General features: G+C 44.2%; 1 protein-coding gene across 4 annotated transcripts in view; it reads left to right on the top strand.

Annotated features, from left to right (window-relative positions):
• Window positions 1–9,194: 9,194 nt before the first annotated feature.
• The window catches only part of LOC147012910 (coagulation factor VII-like), a 32,241-nt gene continuing 28,908 nt past the window's right edge, over window positions 9,195–12,527 (top strand). Inside the window, exons 1-2 of one of the 4 annotated variants that reach the window (XM_085854251.1) lie at window positions 9,195–9,399; window positions 10,402–10,565. In XM_085854251.1, the coding sequence (XP_085710377.1) occupies window positions 9,336–9,399; window positions 10,402–10,565 (228 nt within the window). In that variant the 5' untranslated portion in view covers window positions 9,195–9,335. Of the gene's footprint in view, window positions 9,400–9,450; window positions 9,988–10,401; window positions 10,566–12,527 lie in introns of those variants that run through there. The other 3 variants (XM_085854252.1, XM_085854253.1, XM_085854250.1) reach the window with 3 other exon arrangements.

The raw sequence follows: 12,527 nt of genomic DNA, 5'->3' as shown, positions 1-12,527 counted from the left end.
GATCTTGGTATTTGCTCATTTCCTTGATTTCTGCATTATTTCGGCCAAAATATCTGGGTACTGAAACCTCAGTGTGTGTGTGTGTGTGTGTGTGTGTGTGTGTGTGTGTGTGTGTGTGTGTGTGTGTGTGTGTGTGTGTGTGTGTGTGTGTGTGTGTGTGTGTGTGTGTGTGTGTGTGTGTGTGTGTGTGTGTGTGTGTGTGTTGTTTGGTTGTTATCTCCCTATGTGGGTTCCAGAAAGTGAAATGGAACTGTCCCAGGTCTAAAAGTGCGTGTGTGTGTGCGTGCGTGCGCTCGCGCGTTTTTATGTGCAAGTTGCTGTTGCCTGCTATTATATCTCCACGTATGAGGGTGAGTTTCAAGAGGTGAAACAGACTTACCAGTTCTGAAAGTATCCACCAACATGTGTGTGCGTTGTTGATTGGTATCTACATATGCAGGATTCAGAATGTGGAATGGAGTCCTCCCAGGGTGGACTCAAAGTATCCACCTTCATTTCGGTATGGGGTCACGATTCATGGACCAAGCTGTGAGGTTTTCTATTCTCAAAGTTTTGTGCTGATGACTCTCTTCAGGATCATCACTGAGCCCTGGCCAGTTTAAACTGGAGTGTGTTTGCAGTAATATTCCCAGGGATGGTTTTTAATATCTCTGTGAAGTTCTCCATCATCATTCCCGTAGTTCCAACTATCACTGGTACAATTTTGGCATTCTTCAGTTTCAAGGATCTTTTCACTTCATTCTTGAAGTCTTGGTATTTGGTCATTTTCTTGATTTCTGCATCGTTTAGTCCAAAATCATTGGTATTATCACCTCAATTAGCAATGCCTTCTTTTTCTATTTTTTTCCCGAAGTGTGATATCTGGTTGCAATGCTTTGTTTTCGATGTTCACATTCGATGGGATCATTTGGTCGTACCTGAGCAGCATTTCCATGATTTCAGTGATTGTTTTTGGTTCATTTTCACCCAATTTTTCTGGAACCGGGTGTGTCAAAGTTTTTGCAAATGTGCCAGCAGATTACATTACAGACTCTGTTGTGTCATTGTGTGTACAGCTGTTCAGACACGAGTTTTTTTTGTGTGTTCAGTCATTAAGCATCACATATCATTGTCTTTGCTAACCCCACCTCCAGCCCAACCTTTCTCTATTTTTTTCCTTCTCCCCTCCCCCCTCACTCTCTCTTCTTTTTATCTGTCCCCTCCTCGCTCCCCCTCCTCATAAAATGCAGCAATCTTTTCCCACCTCTCTCTCTCTCACACTCTCCTCCCCCTCCTCACACCCCCTCTCCACAGTGTGTAAAAACATTTGGTGAGGTGTCACACTCCCCAACTACCCCCCCTTTCCTCACTCTTCCACCCCCCTTCTCACTCCCCCTTCTTCACCCACTCAAAGCTGCCCCTCTCTTTCCATCCTCCCCTCCCTCCTTCTCCCCCCCTCCCCTTTGAATCTTAATATTCCCGTCAGCAAAGCGACAGGTTGTATTTGTTGGTATGTAATAAATAGATGTTCCTTCGAGTTATCGCTCAAGTGTATTGTTCCTAAAATTCTGAGAAGCTTAAACCACAGCCTGAGGTTCGGATGCTGAGGAAAGTCAAACTCACTGTGTGTGTGTGTGTGTGTGTGTGTGTGTGTGTGTGTGTGTGTGTGTGTGTGTGTGTGTGTGTGTGTGTGTGTGTGTGTGTGTGTGTGTGTGTGTGTGTATGTGTATCGAATACCACCTCGTAATGTTTATCTGTTTGCTCGGTCTCACCTTTCTCACCTTTTCAAGTGCTGGATAAGGTGAAAAGATTTCCTTACCAAAATGTACTTTCTAAACCAGGTACCATGGAAGCTTACTTGGAATGGTGAATATAATTATTAAGTAATTGATTGTAATTGTGTGGACAATGTGATGATATTTAATGAATCGATAAATACATTCGATTTTTACTCTCGTGTATAAAAGCGATAATTATTAGTACGAGGTCATGAGATATTAAAACGTCATAATGAGTACCCTACGATTAGTGATTATGTTAAAATAAATGACAGGTTGATATCAAAACATCAACACATTGCAGTGTACATTTCTTGATGCACGATATCCGGTACTCCAACAAAGATAACCTGAAAATAAAGAAATAAATATCAAAATGAAAACATAAATCTCAATTTAGACGTAAATAAAAATTTTAATAAAATACAGATAAAAATAAAAATAAAAGTGATTAAGATAAGTTTATAAATAAATACATATTAAATACAAATAAAAAGTATTGAATGAATGAAAATATGGATAAGAATAAAACAAGAATATAACAAGAGATAAAGCAATCAGAGATTGCAGACCCTCGCCAGGACTGCTTCTGTGTGGTGTATTTTGTGTGGTGTTTGTGTTCTGGTGTGTTACATAATTAACAGACATAACTAGAATTTCCACTTTATAACTGCTGGCAGTGATGACTGGGTGAAAAACATCCCGCTTTGATCAGACACCTGACCCTGACCCATGACTTTATTATTATTATTATGATTATTATTATTCATTGTTCAATTGAATGTAGAATGGATTAAAATAAATCCCATTCAAATCAAATGGAAGACCAAATAGGTACAAGTCCTGCATTGAAGTAATCAGAAGTTACCCAAACAAGCAAAGAAGCAAAGATAAAGTCATCAGGAGGAACCTGGATAGGATTCGGTTTTCAGCTGCTTCTTCTCTACCCTCAAACCCATCCAGGCACAACCAAGTGAGCCTTATTAAAAACAAAACAAAAAAAAGAACCCATATAAAAAATAAATAATTCTGGCTGCCTGACCTTGAGTCTGATCAAGTCGAAATTTAAAACATGTACTCCCCATCACTTCTCGATCATAATGTGGTGTTTCATGTCGATTGATGAAACAGTTCCAGAGAAAAAATAATATCTTCTCTAACATCTAACATCTAACTCTAACATCTTCTAATAAAAAAAAAATAACAGGTCTCTTCGGAGAATCCTTGGCTATCGCTGGTCGGATTTTGTGTCCAACGAGCGGTTGCTGAGAGAGACTCAGATGAGATTTGTTACCTGCATAGTCCGTGAGCGTCAGTTGCGGCTGTATGGACATGTGGCTCGTTTTCCTGACTCTGATCCTGCTCACCAGATTCTCTCAGCGAGGGAGTCTCATGAGTGGAGGAGGCCAGTGGGTCGACCACGTGCCTCATGGTTGCAACAGGTTGACCATCATCTCAAGGAGATGGGGATGGGCCAGGCATCTGCCTGGGGGATGGCCAGACGGAGGCCCCTGGAGTACCGGCGGAAAGTGGACGCAGCGACGTGCTGTTCTGGCACATGCTCCCATACCTGACCTGACCTCCAGAGAAAACATTATTTAATATTTTTGTTCCATCTAATATGGCTGCCAAACCATGTGACCTATGATGTCATAATTATCATTACAACATTCTGCATGAGTAGTCGCACTGATGGCGAAAATTTCGTCTCAATCCGACAAGCGGTTGCAGAGATAAACACAAAAGTTCTGCACAGACAAACAAACAAACAAATGAAATTGCTCGTTGAGCAAGGAATTGCAGGAATAACTTTGTCATATCTCCATGATCTCTGAAAAAAACAAAAACCTGGAAATCAATTTGGTTCTTACAATTCGATAGTGCTGCTGTTTAATGAGTAATAGCACTTAGTTTGGTCATGATCATAACTTGAAAGTCAATCAGACTTGAAAGGGCGTTTGTATCACAATTTGAAAGTTTTGACCCGACCCCCCTGACATTCGACCCCCGACCGCTAAGAAGGGTGTTGGTGTTGACACCCCAATGAGACATATGGTTGGATGCAGAATTGGAAGATGCACATTTTGGATTTAGTTTGAAGTCGATAAGACCATTTTAGCAGACGTTATTGCGAAAATAAGAATTTCGGTTTTTCGGTGACCTTGACCTTGACCTTTGACCTTGAGTCACCAAAAACAACAAGTGTCTAAATTGGACCATGGCCGACATCTGTACCCAGTTTGGTCATGATCGCTGAAAAGGTATGGCTGCTACAGGGTAAACAAACACACAAACAGACAGACACACAGACACACAGAATGAAACACACAACCGACCAACATAATTGCCGGAATCCGACAAACAAACAGACAGACAGACAAATAGACAGACAGAGAAACGTACCCAAAAGCAATACCCTCTCTTTTGGCAAGGGTAAGTAGCATGGCACTCAGTGAAGCGCATATCTCCACCAGGCTGAACAGTTTATACTTTCTATCCCACCGAGAGCCTGGATCTGGATCCGAACCTGAACCAAACTCGAATCAGCTTGTTGTCATCACCTAACCAACTCATCCACAGAGTTTTTTTTTTAATATCCTGCTATATATCGTTTTTGGTCCTCCCCATCTCTCAATGGTGAAGAATCACTTAAAAAAATTTCAAATTCTAGTTTCCGGATCTGGATCTTCACCAAAATCGAACTAATACTTCATTGACACACACCCAAGCTGTACACCAAATTTCGTCCGAATCCGTGCACAACTTCTGGAGATATCGTGCAGACAGACAGACAGACAAACAAACCGGATGATTACAATATCCCGCTCCCTCCCTCCGGGGGGCGGGATAATAAATAAATAAATAACAACACACACGGCTGTTCTGTTTCACTGACGAAATCCGAGTCACAACCATATAGATTATATGGTGGACTATTCAGCTCAAGACAATGTAACCATTGTTGCGTCCACCCGAGGAGATAGATATGATCTCATGGATATCCGTGGGACAACCAGATCAACTCCGCAGGACCATGTTCTTCGGCATGCAGCACCCCCTGCTAGCGGCGCACACTATGGGCGGTCTTGTGGTGGTGGTGCACCACCACTGAGGTCCGCGAGTGTCTCAACAAGAACACCGATATAATACGGGATATTCCGTTTAACCTCAAGGACACGTGATAACGATGTATGGCGGTGTCACATCGCAATACAATGGGCGATGACTGGGTTGGCAGCGACACTCAAACGGTCCTTAAAATCGGGATCACCTTCAGGCCATGCTCAGTACCGATTACATTGCCCGCGGTCACGGCACGCACACACATCCTCCCTTCTCTCGCACTCACCAACACCGTCGGTCACGGCACGCACACACATCCTCCCTTCTCTCGCACTCACCAACACCGTCGGTCACGCTGCTCAGACCTCTCGCTAGAGCCTCCGCCGCCATGTCCCACGTACGTTGCGCATTGCGTGCGCTCAGCACTTCCAGGTACCAGCCCTCAGCACTTCTTCCTCCACCTGACTGTGGGACCGTTTCTCTGCTACGATCCGGGCCCCCGCGCCTGTCTGCCCCGCGATTTGTCCATCCCACCGTCCACCTGTCTATTCAGACTACACGGGACGCGGGGCGCCGAGGATGCTGTTGGAGCCACGCCCGGCAGCCGTTGCCATCTGATGTCATCGACATCTGATGCCTGTTGCCATGGTAATTGGTTCATTTCCCGCTTGTTCGTGACGTCATTCTGATACCGCCACTCCTTTCGGGGTGCTGACATCATATTAGGCAGAGTCAGCCACATCGATACCTTTATGGTTGTGAAATATGATAAACGACATCCATTGACTTCATCAGGAGTTTATAACTTAATGGGAAAAATATCAGTAACGACGTTGTTCTCACCTCGAGAACCTTTTCAAACATCCGGACCAGCTCCCGCGCTTTTGCGTGTCACGTGATTTGACGTCGTGGATGGGTTAGTGGAGAACCTGGCATTATAGATGTGGGATGAAAGATCTCACAACTTCATCCAGCACGTGATATTCCAGTCTCTCGCTCGATCGGTAATAACTGCAGTGACGTTAAAATAATTACAATAACAATAATCATTATTGTCGATATTTCATCAAGATGGGAGTTTCATTTGAAACGAACAGACAAGAGAATCCACAATTCGACATTTGGTACTTCGCCCCGAATTCTTCAACTACAAAGGTCGTTCAAGTTCTACGAACAACATACTCACGATAGTTCAAAAAGCCAAACTAAAGTTTGACACGAATGAATGAATGAATGAATGACACAATCACTCCAATCCATAACATCACGGATTGTTGGGGGCTCCGTGTCGGGTTCCATCGGAAGGTGGACCCGATGGTGTCCACCTCTCCGCAACAGGAGGGTGCCGACAATCCTTCACTTCGTCAAGGGACCACTCATGTAGCAGAACCAGCGACCAATGGCAGCAGATGGGACAATCGGCTTAACTTCCAAGCTCCATCCAAAGGACCTCCTGTAAGGACTAGTGATGCAATTCCTGCCTGCGAAACACCAATCCGACAATTTGTAGTCATGTCAGGAATCGAACCCAAGCATGACAACACACACACACACAGGTAAGTGTGCTACCTGTGCCTCATGATCAACGAACTTGTATAATATTGAAAGGTTAAAAATAAATAAATAATATAACATGCAGTGCATGTAAATAGAGAGCTCGTCTCCTCCACTCCACTCGAAACATAAAACATACAGTGTATGTAAATAGATAGCTTGTCCCCTCCATTCCCCTCAAAACATACAATATATGTAAATAGATAGCTCGTCCCCTCCACTCCCCTCGAAACATACAACATACAGTATATGTAAATAGATAGCTCGTCCCCTCCACTCTCCTCGAAACATACAACATACAGTATATGTAAATAGATAGCTCGTCCCCTCCACTCCCCTCGAAACATACAACATACAGTGTATGTAAATAGATAGCTTGTCCCCTCCATTCCCCTCAAAACATACAATATATGTAAATACATAGCTCGTCCCCTCCACTCCCCTCGAAACATACAACATACAGTATATGCAAATAGATAGCTCGTCCCTCCACTCGAAACATGCAACATGCAGTATATGTAAATAGATAGCTCCTCGCCTCCACTCTCCTTAAAACATACATCATACAGTATATGGAAATCGATAGCTCGTCCTCTCCACTCCTCTCAAAACATACAACATACAGTATATGTAAATAGATAGCTCGTCCCCTCCACTCCACTCGAAACATACAACATACAGTATATGTAAATAGATAGCTCGTCCCCTCCACTCCCCTCGAAACATACAACATACAGTATATGTAAATATATAGCTCTTCTCCTCCACTCGAAACATACAACATAACGTATATGTAAATAGATAGCTCGTCCTCTCCACTCCACTCGAAATATACAGTATATGTAAATAGATAGCTCTCTACTACACTCCACTCTAAACATACAACATACAGTATATGTAAATAGATAGCTCGTCCCCTCCATTCCCCTCGAAACATTCAACATACAGTATATGTAAAAGATAGCTCGTCCCCTCCACTCCCCTTGAAACATACAACATACAATATATGTAAACAGATAGCTCGTCCCCTCTCCTCGAAACATAAAACATACAGTATATGTAAATAGATAGCTCGTCCCCTCCACTCCACTCGAAACATACAACATACAGTATATGTAAATAGATAGCTCGTCCCCTCCACTCCACTCAAAACATACAGTATATGTAAATAGATAGCTCGTCCCCTCCACTCCACTCAAAACGTACAGTATATGTAAATAGATAGCTCGTCCCCTCCACTCCACTCAAAACATACAGTATATGTAAATAGATAGCTCGTCCCCTCCACTCCACTCAAAACATACAGTATATGTAAATAGATAGCTCGTCCTCTCCACTCCACTCGAAATATACAGTATATGTAAATAGATAGCTCTTCTACTACACTCCACTCTAAACATACAACATACAGTATATGTAAATAGATAGCTCGTCCCCTCCATTCCCCTCGAAACATTCAACATACAGTATATGTAAAAGATAGCTCGTCCCCTCCACTCCCCTTGAAACATACAACATACAATATATGTAAACAGATAGCTCGTCCCCTCTCCTCGAAACATACAACATACAGTATATGTAAATAGATAGCTCGTCCCCTCCACTCCACTCAAAACATACAGTATATGTAAATAGATAGTTCGTCTCCTCCGCTCCACTTGAAACATACAGTATATGTAAATAGATAGCTCGTCCCCTCCACTCCACTCAAAACATACAGTATATGTAAATAGATAGTTCGTCTCCTCCGCTCCACTTGAAACATACAGTATATGTAAATAGATAGCTCGTCTCCTGCACTCTACTTGAAACATACAGTATATGTAAATAGATAGCTCGTCCCCTCCACTCAACTCAAAACATACAGTATATGTAAATAGAGAGTTCGTCTCCTCCGCTCCACTTGAAACATACAGTATATGTAAATAGATAGCTCGTCTCCTGCACTCTACTTGAAACCTACAGTATATGTAAGGCCTAAGTCACATTTGCTCTTCAGCGAGGATACGGCGGCCATACGCCCTCTGAATTGACAGAAACGTGCGGCGGCCGCAAAGTTTCTGAGGTGGCCTCAGGGTGGCCCTACGCCGTTTGGCTATATTTTACAGACCGTAAGGTCGCCGTGGAATTAAAAGTTTTTTCACTTCTACGTTCGCCGTAGCAATTCGACAATCCGAAACAAAAAAAAAAAACTGGAAAAAAAATTTAACCCATTCGTTACCGTCCGTCTGGCCGCACGTTCGGATTAGGGTCCCCGTGCGGTCGCCTTGCAGGCACCTTGCGTCTGCCTTGAAAATTCTATGGCCACCGCAGGAATGCCCTAAGGTCACTGTGCGACATGAAATCAAAGACCATACGGCAACCCCACGTTTTCGGTCTCCACAATTTATAAATACGCCGTGCGGCTACCTGAAAAATAAAAACATATGTGACTGCTACATTGTGTGACCGTGGAAATACTGCGGCTGCCGTATAATTGCTAGCGGCCGTAGATTTTGGAGACCCCACCGCCACCGTGGCAAATGTGACCTCGGCCTAAATAGATAGCTCGTCCCCTCCACTTCCCTCGAAACATGCAACAAACAGTAGATGTAAATAGATAGCTCGTCCCCTCCACTCCCCTCGAGCTATCTATCTACCAACCACAACTACCCTAATCCCACCCTCCACCAGGTTGGCTCTTCACTGCTCAGTATTTCCAGGGAAATGAAGAGCTGGAGCCCCTCCATGACCCCATCCTCACACTCGTTAAACGTCGCAGCTGTTCTTGTCGATGTGTCGGTGTTAGAGGGGAGGGGAGTGCTGCTGAGGCCGGTGCAGGTGTGTTTAATCACCCCTCTCGCTTTTCAGGTACATGTGCAGGACAACGATCGCTCTGACTCGCAGCTTTCCCATCGCAGACAATTGTAATACAGATACAGATACATTTGTGAGGCTTCAGGAGGATCTGGTGACGCATACATGGAGGGAGCGAGGAGTCACAAGGGGGACACTCAGCTTCCCACCTCGAACTCATCATCACCCGGTAATAAATTGATTAATTTCCCCCAAAACTATTACACCGCCATGTTTACTTTAATTTTTATTTGGATCACCCGCGCCTCCCACCTCCCACATCTCTCTCTCTCTCTCCACACTTTTGAAAATGTCCCTGATGTGACATGGTATCACGTGATACTGTTTGCAGATGATGTATTGATCCACATATGTTCAGTGAACCCACGTGGCCGAGGTCAGAGTTACAGGGAAAACACTTTGACCCCCTAAAGTCTCAGTGGTCACGGAGGGTCCATTTAAACCGAACACTCCTCGGCCCGTTCACCGTCCATCGTTAAATATTCGAGATTAAAAAAAAATCCCTCCCCAAGACTTTGGTCGAATCGTATTATTAGAGGATCAAAGGCTGTAAAATATTGATCCGCATCGCCCCCCACCAGCCCCCTACCCCCTCCTCCCTCCAAACCCCCTCACTGGACTTTGCGCGACCCTTGAACAATGCGTTTTGTAAAGGCCAGGGAGGTGTTTGTTTTGGAAAACATGGTTCCTCGTACACCATGGGCATCTGTCCTCTTTCTTCTGAGCCTAACGTGCAGAATATGTACAGGTGGACAAGGTGAGAGTCTTGTTCGTGCGGTGAAGATGTCTGAGTGTTGCTAAAGGGTCTTGCTGATCCATGACCCCAATAGGGAGATGGGGAATCTTTACGGACCGGTGTGGGATGTTCTCCTCTGTTTTTGAATTTCGTTATTTGATCATTATTTGCTTTTGAAATGTTCAGGTTGCTGTGAAGGCTGAAAAACCTGTTTCATTCAATGGAAACTTTGCTTGCGTGTTCACCTTGATTTTCCTGTTTCATACAACTCTCTCGGCATTTGTATTTGATATTGATTTGATTTCTTTATAATCATCGTGGAGGGTGCAGGGTGTGGATCGTCATGTTAAAAGTCACAATAATATCCTAAAAATGAGGTGTGCACGTCCCTTATAAATGATGAATCATAGTAACACTGATCGCTGGGTCTGTGAGTGTTCCTGGGCTCGAGAGAAGCGACCACCATGCTGGGCTCGAGGCGAGTGAGAGCAAATTCGTTTCTGGAGGAGACAAAGCTTGGCTCACTCGAAAGAGAGTGCATCGAGGAGGAGTGTGACTTCGAGGAAGCCCGGGAGGTGTTTGAACACACAGAACGAACGGTGAGTACGAGTCGGTGGATTTGTCCATCATCCCATTGGAAAACAACCTTCATACTCAGACCGGTGCGGAATAGAACAAAACGGGGAGCATGGGGGTCACAGCACAGCTACGTTGATGTCCAGAGGTTGTGGGTCATTCAACCCTCAAAGACAGTAAATTACTTTTCACTCTGAATCCTTGCAAATAATAAACTTGCACCATCTACCATTTCAGGCTACAATTCTGCTCGTGTTATAAGATGGTCCACCTCAAGTGAAGCATCATAAATAGCTCCGCCACCCACAGTGGATGGAGGTGATGTTATCACCTCTGTTTGTCCGTTTTCAATTTGTAAAGTGATTCTTCACCATTGAGAGATGAGGCCAAAAACGATACAGAGCATGAGGTCTCAAAAAGTTGTGGATGAGTTGTTACAAAACTTGGTGGATGAGTGGGAAAATGACAAGAACAAGCTGTTTAGATGTTGGTTAAGGCCTGGATGCTGATCCGGTCCATCAGTGGAACATAAAACTGAGAAGTATCAGTAGTTTATGCTAATGCATGCATACCTGGGTGCACTGTGGCATGGTTAAGCAGTCATGTGACCCACCCATGTTCTGAAGCTGTGCTGTGCTGTGTTGTTAAGCAGTCATGTGACCCACCCATGTTACAATGCTGTGCTGTGTTGTGTTTTGCCCATATCCGGATTAAACCTGTTGTTCCCACTTCAAAGCCTTCGTCCCTATCTATTGAGTACATTACAGTGGCAACGAGGATGTATTCGTGCATCGGAATATTGAAAGAGCACGAAGTGGGGGATGATTGGGAAGACGACACCGATCGTTTGAAGGAGTACTTAGTGGCAAACAAAATGGACACCGATGAGGATGCTGAAAGACGGCGAGCTGTATTACTGACCGTATGCGGCACCCCGACGTACAGCCTCAAAGATGTTCTTGCCCCTGCCAAACCTTCTAACAAGTCACATGAAGAGCTCGTCAATCTCGTGAAAAGACATTATCACCCTAAACCGGGTAAGATCGTCTCGAGATATAGATTTTATACCAACCATCGTCAAGAAGGTTAGTCAGCATCCGAGTTCGTGACCGATTTACGCCGACTTGCCTAACATTGCGAGTTTACAGATAAACTCGAAGAGATGTTTCGTGATTTCTTTATAATCGGCATCAATGACGACTCAATGCTGTGGAAACTCCATCCTGAATCCGACCACAATTTGGCTAAAGTCATGGAAATAGCCACTGCGTGTATACAAACTGCCGAGAGCCTGCGTGTGATCTCTAACAAGTCAAAAGATATCCAGCAGGACCCATCGGTTAACAAGGTAACCTTTGGCTACAAGCAAACATGTTTTCGCAAGCCAACAAATTCACCTCCACCTCCTGACATTTCTGAATCTACTCGGAAGGTTGGAGTTACTTGTTGGCGTTGTGGTGATAATCATCAAGTTCTCCAATGTCGGTACAGGAATTATACCTGTGACAACTGTGGTAAGCGGGGACACTTGAAGTGTTGTTGTTCTCGATCCAAGTCGAAGAACTTGTCTCCTGCTTCTCACATTGGGGTGAACCCTGATGCAGCAGACAATAGGTCACAGAGCACAGCCTGCAGCCGAGAGTCAAGTGAGGAACTTTATGAGGTTTTCTCTGTTGGAACAAAGAGCTACGATGCTCCAATTATAGTTGATGTAACAATCGATAAGATCCCGGTGAGGATGGAAGTTGATACCAACGCTTCCAGATCAATTATGAGCGAGAGCAAGTTCACCTCCATCTACCCTCTGAGGTTCCTGCACTCCCACCTGTATCTACTGATTTGAGAACATACACCAAGGAGGTGTTTCCTGTAGTTGGCTCAGCTAACGTCACTGTCGGATGTGGAAACAGCAAACATGTCCTTCCACTACATGGAGAATAACCAACCCACTTCGGCTGAGAATGGTTATGAATAATCAGACTTAA

Source organism: Eptatretus burgeri, chromosome 14, assembly GCF_056783735.1.
Source record: "Eptatretus burgeri isolate ZD-2024b chromosome 14, Ebu_testis_v1, whole genome shotgun sequence".
In the NCBI taxonomy this organism is placed as follows: domain Eukaryota; kingdom Metazoa; phylum Chordata; class Myxini; order Myxiniformes; family Myxinidae; genus Eptatretus; species Eptatretus burgeri.
This window is presented reverse-complemented; position numbering and strand designations above follow the sequence as displayed.